The sequence below is a fragment of the Hylobates moloch genome, unplaced genomic scaffold (assembly GCF_009828535.3).
Source record: "Hylobates moloch isolate HMO894 unplaced genomic scaffold, HMol_V3 SCAFFOLD_1, whole genome shotgun sequence".
Lineage (NCBI taxonomy): Eukaryota > Metazoa > Chordata > Mammalia > Primates > Hylobatidae > Hylobates > Hylobates moloch.
Genome location: NW_026652276.1, coordinates 214,188,754 through 214,206,056, shown reverse-complemented (window position 1 = coordinate 214,206,056; position 17,303 = coordinate 214,188,754). Strand labels below are relative to the sequence as shown.

The window sequence follows — 17,303 nt, the reverse complement described above, 5'->3', positions numbered from 1 at the left end:
ACACCATTAGGAATACACCGAGAAAGTCCCTTACTACCTCATCAAGTATATCAAACAAGAGCCATCCACATACACATTAAAGGAACATAGGTTCTGGAATTTTAAAACACCCAGATTCAAACGGAGCTCTACAACTTTCAAGTTGCTTGACCTTCAGTAAGTGACTTAAATTTCTGGGTCTGTTTTTTTCTTTGTAAAACAGGTAAGATAATAAGAATACCTGCCTCACCAGGATATTGTTAGGACTGGAGAAATGTGTGAATGTGCTTTGAAAATATAAAGTGTGACAGAAGTGTTGGCTGATATATTATTGGGAACAAAATAAATAATCTATGAATCACAACATTGTTAGCCCAAACCCCCTAAAGCCTACCCCTTTCTAAAGTTCCTGAGGATATTTATTTCTGAACTGAGATCAGACCTTTTCTCTATATTCTTACAGTGCCTGGTACATTAAGTGCTTAGTAAAAGCTAAGTAATGAGCAGCAGTGCAATGCAGGATCTAGAGAGGTCATGGAGGACAGTTCCCAGCCTTAAGAAACAATTGCAACTAAATTGTCTCACATGAAATGCATGCTCAAAAATCTGTAGAAAAGAACAGATAGTTGCTCGTGACCCTATTTAATTCACTTATTCATTCAACAAATATTCACTAAGTATCTATTACTCACCAGGCACAGTTCTAAGGGCCTAGAGATACATACAGCAATGAACAAAACCAATCCCTCCCTCATAAAGCTTATGTTATAGTGAGGGGAGCTGGGAGGTAACAGCTACGCAAAAGCCAAGACACGCAAGGAGGAAGGAGGCTACTTCATATAAGGAGGCCAGGGAGGGCCTCTCGGATAAAGATGGCATTTGAATACAGCTTACTAGAAAGTGAGAGAGAAAGGGCACTATCTGGGAAGCTGATTCCAGAGAGAACAGACCCTGAAACAGGGTGTGTTTAGCCTGCTCAAGGAACATGGAATGGCAAGGAGGTCAATGTGGCTTTAGAGACTTGAGGAAGAGTGACAGTGACAGGAAATGAATCAAGGAGAAAACTGGGAGCCAGACCAGGCCCAACTTTGTGAGCTTTTACTCGGAGTGTTCTATGAAGCTACTTGGGGGTGAGCACTCAGCCAAAGACTGATAACCTTTCAACCAGTATTTAATGGTGAAACTGAGTAACAATATCTACATTCAAGTTTCATTTTAATTATATCCCACCTCTTCCCAAAAAAAGATGTGAGATGGCTTGTGCAAGAATATAAACAATAAAAAGTAAAATACAAATGAGAAAGTGGGACTAAAGAGATGCAGAGCTAAACACCACCAAATAAATGTAAAAGACAATGAAGCAGATCATATGGGCAAGCAAAGTTAATAGGAAGTGAGCCCCCAAACCAAATCTGAGCTTCCTAGCAGCCCAGGCAAAAGGAGACACATCACATGATATAATTCTCATTCTCAAAATTATGGATTCCAGTTCCTCTAAGGAAGCAAATTTTGGACTAGTCCTAAATTCTAAAAGAAATCTTTCACTTAAAAAACATGGAAGACCTAATATAGTAAAAGATGTCCTTAACAATCTTCTGAAAACAAAGTCACAAATCTTACATGGCCATTTCTTATAAGTTCCTTCAAGAACATAACATTAAAACTCAATTCTGGCCAAGAGATTTTGAAAGATCTGAATATAGCCCAGGTACAAAGTTTTCCAACAATTCATTTTAATTTAAGGCTAGAATTTCAGGAACTTACAGGACTAAATAGATCAAATTATGTTTTATTAATTTTAATATAAGCCAGAAAAGCATGCAGTAAGATTGACAAACAATTGTGAAAAATTAACAGCTTAACCAGGGCTCTTGCCTGAGCCTCAAGACTACCTGTAGGTGATGAGAGATTGTCACTCTAGAAGCAGTTTAGGATATTTTTTCAAAATAATAAGAATGCCCAGGGTACCACCTGTTATGAACTGAACTGTGTCCCTCCCAAATTCAAATGTTGAATCTCTGACTCTCGATGTTATTGTATTTGGATACACAGCCTACAAAGAAGGTAATAAAGGTTAAGTGAGGTTAGAAGGGTGGGCCTTAATCCAAAAGGACTGATGTCCTTAGAAGAAAGGAAAAGGAAGGAGAAGCCCTCTCCACACATTTACACAGCAAAGGCCATGTGACAGCAGAGCAAGGGAGCCATTTACAAGCAGAGTGAGAGGCTTCTCTAGAAACTAGCCCTGGTGGGTTGATCTTGAACTTGTAGCCTCCAGAACGGTGAGAAAATACATTTCTATTGGTTTAGCCACCTAGTCTTTGGTGTTTTGTTATGGCAGCCCAAGCAGACTAATATACCACACTTTAAAACACAGGCAGTGTTATTTTGGTTGGTTAATTTTTCAAGATAGATGTTATCAGTCACTCTCCTTAGTCAGAAGCAACACAGATTCTTGGCAAATCCACAAGAATTAGCTGCCTAATACAGCCCCAGATAACTAAACTAATTAACCGGCTATAAGAAATATTTAATGTAATACATCTGAATTTTGGCGACACCTGCAGAATAGTTAGCAGTAAGTCATGCTTTCTGAAAACAGTTAATGGGCTTAATTGTCTACTAAAGACATTCCTTGTTGGCATCCAGTGACCTCTCCTCCAGGAATAATAAAGATTAACAAAACAATTAATGGAAATCCCTTCAAGCAACTCAGAAAAACTAATTACAAGTAGAGCTTCACATATCCTAAAATCACTTATCAGGAAGCAACGGCTCTACAGAGCACAATCTACAATAAGAATCAAATCTCAGTGACCCCTCTTAAAAGTACTCAAAATGGGCCTCTAAGTGGATAAACTATGTCACCGAATCCCTGCCTTTTCTACTCATCGAGCACCTGAACCACCCAATCAGTGCTACCTTCTCTCTTGTTGGGACAATTCCAATGAAATTTCTCTTTTTTTTTTTTTTAGACAGAGTCTAGCTCTGTCGCTCAGGCTGGAGTGCAGTGGCGCAACCTTGGCCCCAGTGAAATTTCTTGAACTGCATAATGTAAAGAGTACTAGATAGAGAAGGAGTCATCCTGATTTAGTTACAAAATATTCTAACACATTATCATAAAGCAAAAACTAAGCATAAACTCTCAACAAATGCTGAAGAGTTCACTAGCTTCAGAACCTCACTCCAAGATGGAAAAAAAGGTAATTATTAGCTTACTGATCTTTACAGAACATAATATTCCTGTTGCTACTGATCCCAACGCAAGAAAAAGAGTCTAGAGCTGATGTGATTCTTTACAACACAAATCCTGTTTTCTTTCCCAAACTGCTTTTAACCAGAAGACATCAGGTTAAGTTATTGTATCTATTCAGCCCTAATTTCACAGTGTGACAGTCAGGTTCTCTTTGCCTTTAAAATACTAAAGGGCCAATCTAAGAAATGGCTGACAGCACCATATACCTATTATGTCATCACAGAAACAAAAGCCTGTCCTAAGTATGAATAGAGTGAAAGTACAAACTGAAGAGGAAAAGAGATAGTTAAGAATATAAACACTAAAGAAATAAGTTAAGAAATAAGTCTTCCAAGCCTATTATTCTAAGCAGAACATTTTGTATATGACGAATAGTCTATAAATGCTCCCAGTGAATTGTAAAAATAAGAGACCCTCATCATAATTCTGAGTTACTCAGAATTATGAGTTTAATTGTAAAAAATTACACATTAAAGAAATGTTCAAGATGTGTATCACTATATAATCACGTACGATATGGCTTCACTCAAAGCATAACCAAATCTACATTACACTTTTAAATCGGATTTTATTATATTCAATTATACATCGTGATTGCTTATTTCTTAATTATGTCTTATTAGAGCACGCAAAATACAAGATAATCCCATCCCAACTGATAGCAATTCACAATGACAAGTCCCTCTGAAAAAGTTTTCTGATGCATAAAAACAACATCCCCTAACAGTACAAAGAGATGTATTTAATATCAAGTGACAGTAAACAATTTTTGCTTTAAAGTCAATTGAAAATGCATTGGTGTCTTGCTTCAGACAGCACTTAGGGCCAATTACTACACCCAACACATACAGTTTTTCAATATTTCAATTAAGTCAGTTATAGAACACTTCTGGGGACCAAAAGCTATAAATCTCTTAGGCAACAAAGGTCATTATCTAATATTAAGTAAAATCACCCCACTAAGGCATAAAACTGAGCCCAAGGTTGACAAAGTCAACTTAAAATCTACCCCCTACTCTTACTTCACCAAACTCTACCTCTTTTTCTACTTCGATTGCAGCCCCACATCCTTCTTCAAGCATTGTCCACAGTGATCTTGTTTTCTGGTGAGTTCCTCAGAAACAATGTTTTACAAAAAATTAAGAGGTGTTATGTGGTCAAATTTCAGAAATTCTGGGTTACACAAATTGAAGCAGATTTCTTAAATGCAGAAATCAGGGACCCTTTAATATGTTATTGTTAAAGTGTCTAGGGGAGAGGGAAGAGGACATAAAGAATATATAGCACTTCTGTAATATACTAATCTATTAAAACATCAATCAATCAACCTTGTTTCCCACCATCTTCCCTCCCCCCAACATATACATATGTAAACACACACACACACATAAATTTTTATGAAATTTTCAACCATGTACAAAAATTAAAAGATCTGTCAAATAGGCCAGGCATGGTGGCTCATGTAATCCCAGCACTTTGGGAGTCCGAAGCAGGCAGATCACTTGAGGACAGGAGTTCAAGACCAGCCTGGCCAATATAGTGAAACTCCCTCTCTACTAAAAAAAAAAAAAAAAATTAAAAAAAAAAAGATCTGTCAGATCAATCCAACTTCAACAATTATCAACACATTCCAGTCTTCTTCATGGACAACCCCAGTTACTCTAACCCTCCTCTCACTATTTTGAAGCAAATCCTGGACATGATATCATTTTTGTTGGTATATATTTCAGCATATACACTGCTTAAGAATAATGCTTTTGGCTGGGTGCCTTGGCTCACACCTGTAATCCTAGCACTTTGGGAGGCCAAGGCAGGCAGATTGCTTGAGGCCAGGAGTGTGAGACCAGCCTGGCTAACATAGTGAAACTCCCTCTCTACAAAAAATACAAAAACTAGCTGGGCATGGTAGCACACACCTGTAGTCCCAGCTACTCAGGAGGCTGAGGCACAAGAATTGCTTGAGCTTGGGAGGCAGAGGATGAAGTGAGCTGAGATCACACCACTGCACTCCAGTTTGGGTGACAGAGTGAGACCCTGTCTCAAAAAAAAAAAAAAAACAGAATGCTTTTTTAAAAAACATATCTATATGATGTTTATCTCAGAAAAAAAAAAATTAACAATTGCAATTGGCTTCTTGTATCTCTTTTAATTAATGCAAAATATTTGTACATATTTATGGCACACATGTGATTTTGTAATATTCACAGACTATGTAATGATCAAATCAGGTGTATTAGTCTGTTCTCAAAATGCCAGTGAAGACATACCTGAGACTAGGTAATTTATAAAGGGAAGAGGTTTAACTGACTCACAGTTCAGCATGGCTGAGGAGGCCTCACAATCATGGCAGAAGGCGAATGAGGAGCAAAGTCACATCTTACGTGGCAGCAGGCAAGAGAGAGCTTGCGCAGGGGAACTCTCATTTATAAAACCATCAGATCTCATCAGACTTATTCACTATCATGAGAACAGCACAGGAAAGACCCGCCCCATGATTAAATTATCTCCCACCAGGTCCCTCCCATGACACATGGGAATTATGGGAGCTACAATTCAAGATGAGATTTGGGTGGGGACACAGCCAAACCATCAGGGTATTCCGGATATCCATCATCACTAGCATTTATCATTTCTATGTGTTGAGAACATTTCAAGCCTGGGGTTTCTTGTTCTAGAAGCTACCTAAACTTTATTGTGCTTTCAAATCACCTGGGAATCTTGTTTAAATGCAGATTCAGCTCAGGTAAGTCAGGTAGGACCTGAGATTCTGTATTTCTAACAAGCTCTCAAGTGATATTTTTAGTATAATTCTTCCATAATATTCAGCACAATGAATAGGTTTTAAATGGAAAAACACTTTTTAATTACATTCTACTTTATTTTGACAAAGACTTTATACTTTTAAAAGAATAAATAAAAGTCAGAAAAGGGTCTCCTAAGAATCTTGAAATATTTTATTTTCTTACCAACAGTGTCAAACGTAATACAAGAATTTTCCCTTATTACTTCCTGTTAAACTGTACACACCTATGTTTTTCAAAGCTAAACCCCTAGCACATAAAAAAACTGGCCACTATAAAGACCAAGGTCATAATTTATATCATGGCTTACTATGCTGCCCCAACAGGACTCCTGAGCTCAAGCAATCCTCCCACTTCAGCCTCTAGAGTAGCTGGGACTACAGGCACATATCACTGCACCCAGCTGCCATCGCTTTAAACAGCATATTTGAATATCTTATTCTTCCTCTCTGAGAAGATACAATCCAAAATAGTACCTTTAGAGATATTTTTTTTAAATAGGAAGTACTGATGGACTTCTACTTCAGGCCCAGAAGAAATAATAGGGACCAACAAAGTAATGAACAAATAAACAAAACGGGTTTCAAAACACTGCATATTAAGGTGGTTAGAATCTACAGGGCAGTAATGGAGATGGGAAAGAGCTGCACAGGGAAGTCTGCAGATCTGTAGACAGTCATCAGTTGGGTATTGATCAGCACACGTGTGACAGGTAACTACCCAAGGCCAGGAAAATAACAACCTGAAAGGATTAGAGGAAATAATGATCTGAACTCACACAGGGCTGGAAATAGTGCCCAGCCCCCCAGGCCAGAGTGAAAAAATTTCATAATTCTTAGGGTACTGAGTGGAATAATCAAAAGAATTTTGTCACAGTAGTGAGACAAACTTAGCCCTAGACTAAATGTTGCTCTGCTCCTAACTAGCAAAACATAAAACAAGGCCTGAAAAGACCAAATTGTTTCCAAGTAACTTAACCACATCTCAGAACAAAGCTCAAGAATAGTGGAATACAAAAATATCAAAAACCAACAACCATCAAGATAAAACTGACAATGTCTAGCATCAGCTCAAAAACCACAAGGTGCCCGGGTGTGGTAGCTCACAGGCTGAGGCCTTCGGATTGCTTGAGGCCAGGAATTCAAGATCAGCCTGAGCAACACAGCAAAACCTAAAAAAAAAAAAATACAAAGATTAGCCAGGCGCAGCGGCACACACCTACAGTCTCAGCTACTTGGGAGGCTGAGGTGGGAGGATCACTTGAGCTTGGGAGGCGGAGGTTGCAGTAAGCAGAGATCGCACTACTGCACTCCAACCTGGGCAAGAGCTAGACTCTGTCTCAAAAAGGAAAAAAAAAAAAACCACAAGGCAGGTAAAAGAAGAGGGAAAAACATTAATCAATGGAAACCCAGAAATGACACAGATGATAAAATTGGTAGGCAAGCACATTAAACTGTTATAATACCCATATTCCATTTGTTCACAAAGCTACAGGAAAAGTTAAACATGTAAGCATAGACATGAAAAAGACCCAAATCAAACTTCCAGATAAAGAAGATAAGCTTCTGTATCTTAGATTGAAAAGTATAATCTAAGATAAAAATAATATTAGATGGGATTAACAAGAGATTAGGAATAGCAGAAAAGACTAGTGAACTAGCATAGCAATACAAACTATATAAAACAAAACACCAGGAGAAAAAAAAAAAGCATTTTTTAATGAACATTAACATTCCATGAACTGTAGCACAACTTGAAGTGGCCTAAAATAGAAATCTGACCAAAGACATATAAACCTAGACACTAAAATCTATATACACACACACAGTTGCTGAGATAAACTGAAGAAGAATTAAATGGAGATATATACCCCCCATCCATGGATCAGAAGACTCAATATTAAAATGTCAATTCCATATATTAATCCCTATCAAAATCCCAGCAGGTTTTATTGTAGAAACTGACTAGCTTATTCTAAAATTTGTAAGAAAATGCAAACAACCTAGAAGCCCCAAAACTACTTTGAAAAAGTAGAATAAAGTTAAAGGGGCCGGGCACCGTGCCTCCCGCCTGTAATCCCTGCACTTTGGGAGGCCGAGGCAGGTGGCTCACTTGAGGTCAGGAGTTCAAGACCAGCCTGACGAACATGGTGAAACCCCGTCTCTACCAAAAATACAAAAATTAGCCGGGCGTGGTGGCGCATGCCTATAATCCCAGATACTCAGGAGGCTGAGGCAGGAGATTCGTCTGAACCTGGGAGTCAGAGATTGCAGTGAGCCGAGATCATGCCATTGCACTCCAGCCTGGGCAACAGAGCAAGACACTGTCTCAAAAAAAAAAAAAAAAAAAAAGTTAAAGGACTTACACTATGTCTTCAGAACTTAAAAAAGCAGTAATCAAGACAGTGCAGTATTATTATCAATATAAACATGAATGGAACAGACTAGAAAGTCAAGAAATAAACCCACACATATAAAGTAAATTGGTTTTTGACAAAGTTGCAAAAGAAAGCAAATAAAGAAAGGATAGTCTTTTTAACAAGTGGTGTTGGAAATGGATATCCTTACACACACAAAAAAAAAGTACTGGAAAAAAATGATAGAGAAGGATCATTCTAGGATGCTGGAAGTGTTCTGTATCTCCAGCTGGACAGTGGTTACAAAGGTAAAAATTCATCAAGCCATATACAAGATTTGTGCACTCTAGCATATACATGTATACCTCAAAAAGGAGGACAAGCCGGGAGCAGTGGCTCACGCATGTAATCTCAGGACTTTGGGAGGCCGAGGTGGGTAGATCACGAGGTTAGGAGTTCAAGACCAGCCTGGCTAAGATGGTGAAACCCCGTCTCTACTAAAAATACAAAAAAATTAGCCAGGCGTGGTGGCACGCGTCTGTAATCCTCGGTACTCCGGAGACTGAGGCAGAGAATTGCTTAAACTTGGAGGGGCAGAGGTTGCAGTGAGCCAAGATCGCACCACTGCACTTCAGCCTGGGCGACAGAACGAGACTCCGTCCCAAAAAAAATAAAAAATAAAAATAAATAAATAAATAAATAAATAAATAAAACAAATAAAATTAGTATATAGAGTAAGATCCCATATTTAATAAAAAATTATTTCTGGCCATCAACATTTCATATACACACATTCATTCACACAGAAAAGGGAGGGGTCTGGAATTAGGTTCATCTAATATCAATGATAATAACTTATAGAGGATAAAATCTGAAATAATTTTTCTTACTTTCATCTTTCCGTTTTTCTGCATTTTCGTTGTTTGAATTATTTATCATGAGAGTACTATTTTTAAAACAATAGTGTGATTTTTTTTTCTTAAACTGGAAGCTAAAGTATTAACAGTGGATAATGCTGGTGAGGAAAATACAAGTGGGCCGGGCATGGTGGCTCACGCCTGCAATCCCAGCACTTTGGGAGGCCGAGGCGGGCCAATCACCTGAGGTCAGGAGTTTGAGACCAGCCTGGCCAACATGGTGAAACCCTGTCTCTACCAAAAATACAAAAATTAGCCAGGAGTGGTGGCAGGTGCCTGTAATCCCAGCTACTCAGGAGGCTGAGGCAGGAGAATCGCTTGAACGCAGGAGGTGGAGGTTGCAGTGAGCTGAGATGGCGCCACTGCACTCCAGCCTGGGTGACAAAGCGAGACTCCGCCTCAAAAAAAAAAAAAAAAGAAAAGAAACTATGGGTGATTTTTTCTTCCCTATTGTTCTGTATATGTTTAATTCCTCCACTTAACAAACTTATGTAACTATGAAGACTGTATAGCAGTATTTTTAAAAATGTATATACACGGACAAGATCCATACGAAAACCTGAAAAACAGGTAACATTTTGGGAAATGAGATTGCTGGACAATGTTCCTATGACTCTAGTCTTTACAAATTTGTACAATATACAATATTGTTGTCCTTTTTATAAAGGACAACAAGGAAAAAGGACAACAAGGATTATCTCAACAGAGTATGGGCCCCTTGATTTGCTTGTTTGTAGTCTTTTAATCTAATAAATGTTTTATACTTTATGTGTGTTTATATTTTACATGTTTTACATACACACATAACCATACATACATACATTTAAATCTAGCTTCTTTAGCTGACTCTCAAATTACCAAATAATTAATATCTTAATTCAGCTGTACAAGATATCCTGGTTACAAAAACAACATCCTGACAAATGGAATCACTCTAGTCAACACATCAAGGTTGTTTCTGGTGGAAAATTAACATTATAGCCTGGTTGCTAGCTGGCAAATGTATTAAAATCAAAAGAATCTTCTTAACAAAAGAGGATACAGATCCTAGAAAGGAGGAAATGAACGTCTGAGTGCCTACTGTGTGCCAAACTGTGCTAGGCACTTTTATATACTCTCATCTCACGTGATGTTCCAAAAAAACACAGATCGTATTAGCCCATTTTCCAAATGAGGAAACTAAGACACGGTGGTTTTAAGTAACTGGTCCAAGGTTACACAGGTAATACAGCAAGTTTCAACTACAACAAACCACCACAGAACTTCTCACCACAGGCTGTGACCACATCTATGTACAAGTAATGGCTTGAAGAAACCTGACCACATCACCCACCATTAATACTACAGGCCTCAAAGCCTTCAGGAAATCCCAGTGTCAACAATTACACAAGGTACACTAAGACGTGGGTCCACGACACTAATTCTGAGCCAGAGTATGGGAATTGTGTTGCCCCTTACATTCATATATGCTGCCAGACATCCCAGGACCTCCTGAAAGCACTGTTTCTGCATATTCTAGTAGTAACTTTCAAAGAACACAGCATCAGTAGGGCCAAGATGTCCCAGGGTACAAACAGAGCTAGAAACCAAAAAACCATTATGTGATGGGCTCAGATGAAGAGAAGAGATGGTGATGGAAAGAACATTAACACCTAACCCAACTTCCACGACTCGGCTCAGAACAGAGTGACTACTTTCCTTTCCTGCCACAAACTGTGTCACGAACCTCAAAGCTGTTTGTTCAAAGCCCTGGTCAAAGCCTGGACCCCTTCAACAAAGTTTACTTTGAATTAAACACAGGGCTAACCAAAATACTCTCCAAGGAGGAAGGGAATTTAACAGGTGTCTACAAAAAAGGATTTTCTAAGTTTTTGAAATTTCAACTTCTGTGAAGACATAAAAGTTGATGAAAACGTGAGCCTTCCACTGCCTTCAAACCTCCTTGACATCTGTAACCAGAGTGTGTCTTCAAAAGTCTGCTCCAAGGTTTCAATAAGGTCTCCTGAAGTCACAACCAAAGTTTGTCTTCCCAATTAAACTGGCTATTACAGGCCAAGTTTTAAAGACAGACAACATTTAATTGGAAAGCAAATCACCTAAGTGGCAGACACATTTCCCAATTAAAAATCTGACAAGAACTCACAGAAATAAAATATCTCCAAAATGCCATCTTTCTTATTTCCCATCTAGAGAGGCTGCCTCCTCTGACTTCCCACCAAACAAAAGGTTGGCAAGGGAAATCAACAGAAAAGTAGAAAAATTGTATGTGTGTATGCACGTGTGTGTGTGTGTTTGTGTGTGTATAAAACATCCAAATCTTACATCAGCAGGTCAACAGAAAAGTAGGTGTGTGTCTGTGTGTGTGTAAAACTGTCCACATCGTACATCACACATGAGCAGGTAATCAGGATTCTGTCCCCCCAATTAGTTCCATTTTTAAAGGGCCAGTGGCAAGACTTAAAACCAAAAGCTGCAGTTGGCTGTAGCCTCCGACAAACTGAATCCCAGTCACTATATGTCCCCTCACCAAAGCCCCACCTCACAAGCCTGAAGGCCTCTTCTGTAAAGCCCTGGAAGTCTACCCTTTGAAACATCTGACTGCCCTGAAATATTTTTATTTGATAATTTTTAAATAATTAAGCATTTTTATTTGAGTCTCAAAACACTTAAAAAATCATATAATACTTGCATTACAATTACACTATACTTTATCTTTATTTTTGGCTTTTAAATGCTTTAAAGTTAAATACTTTATACTAGCAAAAGAGTCACTATTTAACTATTTAGTATAAGGGCTGGAAATAGCGATGAGATTTGGATATTCCCCATGTCTACCCCACTCTGTCCTTCAGTCAAACCCTTATCCACCTGTAGTTTTTTGAATACAATATTAAAAATTACTTTAACAATAAATGCTACCCCAACCATTAGGAAAAGCATTGAAAAAATACAAAATTTTATGATACATAATGTAGTACAGAAATGACATTTTTACACATGTGAGCAAGAGAATTAAAGGAGCATTTTTAACATTCAGTATTCAAAAAAGAATACTACTCAGTGATACAAAAAGATATTTTTAAAAAAGATATTTTTTAAAAAGCTAAACCGATCAAACTTTTCAAAAGAAAGTAGACTCTCTAACTGTTGGTAATTTATTTTGTGACAAAATAAGTCCATGGAAACATGAAAGGAGCTAGCAGGTACCCGGTACATGTTAGGAATGCTCAGACCTTATAAACACGAGCCTAACATGGGTTTCCCTTTTTGTGGCTTATTGCCAAAGCAACCAGGAAAGCTATAGTCTTTGGGAGAGAATTTGCAAAAAACGTTAAAGATAGGAGGAGATAATCAAAATTTTATATGAGGAATTAAGAATAATGAATGCAGGCCGGGTGCAGTGGCTCATGCCTGTAATCCCAGCACTTCGGGAGGCCGAGGCAGGCCAATCACCTGAGGTCAGGAGATAAAAACCATCCTGACCAACATAGTGAAACCCTGTCTCTACTAAAAATACAAAACATTAGCCGGGTATGGCGGCGCATGCCTGTAGTTCCAGCTACTCAGGAGGCTGAGGCAGGAGAATGGCGTGAACCTGGGAGGCGGAGCTTGCAGTGAGCCGAGATTGCGCCACTGCACTCCAGCCTGGGCGACAGAGCGAGACTCCAAGACTACGTCTCAAAAAAAAAAAAAAAAAAAAAGGTAAATGAATACAATGTTGCAAGAAGGGAAACACAAAGGACATAAATTGAACAGAAATACAAGAAGCAACTTCCAAGTGACAGCACAATTTACTAACAAGAAATACACATTGCTGGTTCTCTTACCCGCAGGACTCTTCCCGCCATTCCCCATCCCAAACACCAAAGTAATACTACCATTGTCCTCTCATTCACTACCACTGGGTATAAAATTTAAACCACTGGGTATGTTCAAAAGCATATTAGGAAGGAAATAACAGGAAGTTATAGGTACCAACATCCTCACTCCAACGCCAAAATCTCCCTGTGACTCAAAGAAATGTTGAAATACAAACATCAACACCATTCGGTCTTAAGGTCATATATAACAGTGCATCCCAAGCCTTACTAAACTTGCCCAGGATACTAGGTCTAGACATTCCCTTACACCATGCTTGTAAAAAATATGTAACAAAAGTGCTATTCAGTGATCTGAGGTGGTCAAGGATAAAGTAGAAAAATGAGGGCTGGGCACGGTGGTTCATGACTGTAATCCCAGCACTTTGGGAGGCCAAGGCAGGTGGATCACAAGGTCAAGAGATCGAGACCATCCCGGCCAATATGGTGAAACCCTGTATCTACCAAAAATACAAAAATTAGATGGGTGTGGTGGCGCGCGCCTATAATCCCAGCTATGCGGGAAGCTGAAGCAGAAGAATCGCTTGAACGCGGGAGGCGGAGGTTGCAGTGAGCTGAGATTGCACCACTGCACTCCAGCCTGGGGACAGAGCAAGACTCTGTCTCAAAAAAAAAAAAAAAGAAAGAAAGAAAAGAAAAGCAATATAATGCACAACAGAGATCAAAGTAAAAAATGCCTAGGTCTAAATCACAGTGATAAAGTGAAGGTCATATATTAATAAACTGGCATAAGAGATGGATGGATAACCACAAAATCTTAGCCATCAAGCAGTACGGGGTTCCTCCTGGAGAACGTTAAGGAATGGTCAAACAAAGGCAATGTATGTTCTGAATTAGCATTAGTAAAAAAAGCTTTAGGTTGGCTTTCACGCTGTTTTCAAAAATATGACATTTAGAGTAAATTCAACTGGCCCTGAAGAAAACACAAGTAGCATAAAAGAAATGGGAACAGCCTGGAGAATCAAAAGTACACAGATGAGATGACACATTTCACTTTCATTAGAAACAGCCACTCCTCCTGGATTTCCATAACATTTCATGTCTCTCTCGTAGTCTCATGTCATCATTTTTACTGACATGTTTTATCCCCCAGGTAAACTATACTCTCCTCAAGGGTAACACTGTGCCTGCTTCATCTTTGCAAAACTCAGGGCATTTACTCATTCAGTCAACAAATATTATTAAATATGTAATACGTGCCAGACACCATACTATCAACTGGTACTAAATACCTATTGTTTAAATAAATGTTGACTATAAGGTAGAAAAAACAAATAAGTTCAAAAAAGGATCCAAATAATGCCCTCGTATTCTAATTCCACAGCAAATTCAGATGGGAAACAACAAACACTCTTACTGGAATTTTAGTATCATGAGATACATCTACACCACCTGCGTATTGTCACAGCGAGAATGTGGGCCTATAGATTCACAATAGGACAGCACTTCCTCTGTATGGCCTACCAAGTATATGAAGCATTTCCACACAGATATTTTTTTTTTCTTAAGCCCAAAGGAAAATTAATGATTTAATAGGCCATAATCTTAACGCCTCCTAAATAAGACCCATAAGATGTGTCTTTGTCAGTGAGTGGTAAGCTGTTCTAATGGTTTGATATATTCATTCATTGAAGTGCTTAGTACCTACCAGATAATGTTGGGCCCTGGGTTTTGAAAAGATGATCAATACATTCCAGAAGCCTTGCAAGAACTCAAACAAAAGTTTAGCATAGGTGGGGAAAAATAGAGTGTTTGTTTATGAAAAATAAATGAGTTGAAATTCAAATGCCAACAACGTAAAAAACGTGCCATAATAAATTTTATTTAGATTGGTTTTAGTCAGTTCCTGTATCATATCCAAGGTTCTTGAAAGGGTTCCCCCATCCTCAATATATTTCACTTATTTTAAAAAAGCTCCTAAAAGATCCACCAATCCCACTCCACCCCTACCCTAATCTTCTGGGAGGTGCAGAGGGGCAGCGTGTGGAGGATAATTTCAAATTGGTTTGGTTCTGTTTTTTAAGGAATGGACCAGAATGGGGAGGCAGAGCAAAAAATTGAAAACCGATGTGTGCCTTCAAACCCAGTCCTCCAACCAGCTCACTGCAGATTCTTGTATTTGTGGCTGTGGCCACGCACAGGTGGTTGAAAGTATCCAGAGTGTGAAAACACAAATCTGCAACTCGTGACAGGAGTCTCCGGACTCCAAGGCCTTACACCCCAAAGTCCAGGAAACAAGACGCCTTTCTCAGTGAGTGCTGCTACAGGCAAACAATAAATAAGCATTATAGGAATCAATAAACACACCTTTACACCTGGTTTTCTCTACCAAACCCAAATAGCGTGCTTTGGGGTCCCGGGACTGTAATAGAAGGTGCTGCCCCTAAAGAAAAGACTGAGGCGGGCTCCTCTCTCTATAGCTAACCACAGAAAAAAAAGGTGGGGGAGAATTGCTGGGGCCCTGGGGAGGGGTTAGAGCCCTGGGGAGGGGCTGCGGGAGGCAAGGAGGAAAGGGAAGGGAGAGCAGGGTGGGACCCAGCTAACCCTTCTCCCTTCCAAAGCGGAGGTCGAGCCGCTGCCCCCAGTCCCCAGACCCTGCCTCCTGCCTCCCTCACCTGATCACAGAGATGAGCAGCCCCGAGGGGTCTTTGCTTTTGCTGACTGTGCTTCTGTATTTCCCACCAGCTGCTTCTGCCGCCATCTTGGACGCGGGGAGAGCCGCTAGGCTCCAAGGAAGCCAAGGGTGCGTAAATTCTGTATTTGACCCCACTGGAGTCTCCACCAATGGGTGAAGAGAATTCCAGAGGCGCGGAAGTGGAAAATCCAATCACTGAAGTGAGGAGGCGGGACTAAGGGAGCAAGTTTTGAGGCCACGACGCGCGTGTTCGCTCTAAGCACTCTGGGAGTCGTAGTTTTCCTTCTCCGTCTCCTGGGCGCGCAGGAAAGCTAAACCAGCTGCAACTTCCTAAGTCTTGTAATGAGCGTCTTCATTTATCTTTATTGTGACTTCGAGCTTTTTTCGGCTTCCTTGCTTTTAGAATTTTGTCAGGCTTTAAATCAAATTTATCTGATGTTGCCAAAATGTGTTAGGGTTTGTATTTAAATGAAAGAGGGGTTCTCTGCCGGATGTCTATGTGCGAAGTTTTTGCCTTAAGTGCAAGTGATTTTTTTAAAAATCCAATAAAATACGAAAATGAATATAAGCAGAAATGCTTTTCTTTAGTATTCTGTAAAACTAATGTTTCTACATTAGGTTTATGTGGAGTTCAATTTTTCCCAATGTTCCTATATTTCCAGATAGTCCTAAAACCACACACGCAGGAATAAACAAATGAATATTGATGAAGAAAAGACAGTATAAGCGAAAAACAAACAGACCACACTACAGGTTCCTTTTTTTTCAAGCTAAATGAAATACTTAGTAGTAATGCACATTTGTGTTAATACTTTTACCAGTAAGTTTTTAGTATTTCCTGCATTTGGTTCCATTGGTTTAGTCATTAATTCATAAAACCAAATGAACAAAACAAAACAAACAAGACCAGAGTGTGCGTGGAAAGTGGTTAGACTGAGGAACAAGAATAATAATAATTCAAAACTAAGGAAGGAGGTGGCCTGCTCAGTAGCAATAACGATTGAAGAACTTAAAGGAATAGAAAGCAAACTAACTCAGAGGTCATGGAGTTGTGGAACAGCAAGCTCAGAACACATCGACTACTTTTATTAAATAGACATCGAGCTGGTAGAAGTTCACATTTTTAAAAATTAGTTGAAGATAACACACACACACACACACACACACACACACACATGATATGATATGATAAAAGTATTCACAACCGTTGGCCCAGTAATTCCAGTTCTAGGGACTTTGTTTCTAAAGAAATAAAGATAGAGTATTGACATCTTTGAAATAACACAGAAGTATTAAATAAATTATGTAACATTCAAATGAGGAAATAACATATAGTTTCTGGAAATCATAATTTTAATGGCTTTTAAAGAAAATAAGATTTTTGGGCCAAGTGCGATGGCTCACACCTGTAATCCCAACACTTTGAGAGGCGGAGCCGGGCAGACCACTTGAGGCCAGGAGTTTAAGATAAGCCTGGCCAACAT

At 39.1% G+C, this 17,303-nt stretch overlaps 1 protein-coding gene across 4 annotated transcripts in view; it reads right to left on the bottom strand.

The window, feature by feature from the left end:
• EXOC4 (exocyst complex component 4) overlaps window positions 1-15,909 on the bottom strand; it is an 828,468-nt gene extending 812,559 nt beyond the window's left edge. For 3 of the 4 annotated variants that reach the window (XR_009209424.1, XM_032761777.2, XM_058426854.1), the window contains exon 1: window positions 15,800-15,901. Coding sequence is in view for 3 of the 4 variants with exons in the window: in XM_032761777.2 (XP_032617668.1) it covers window positions 15,800-15,885 (86 nt within the window). In the remaining variant the exon portion in view is untranslated. Of the gene's footprint in view, window positions 1-15,799 lie in introns of all 4 variants that reach the window. The other variant, XM_032761776.2, reaches the window with a different exon arrangement.
• Window positions 15,910-17,303: the final 1,394 nt, after the last annotated feature.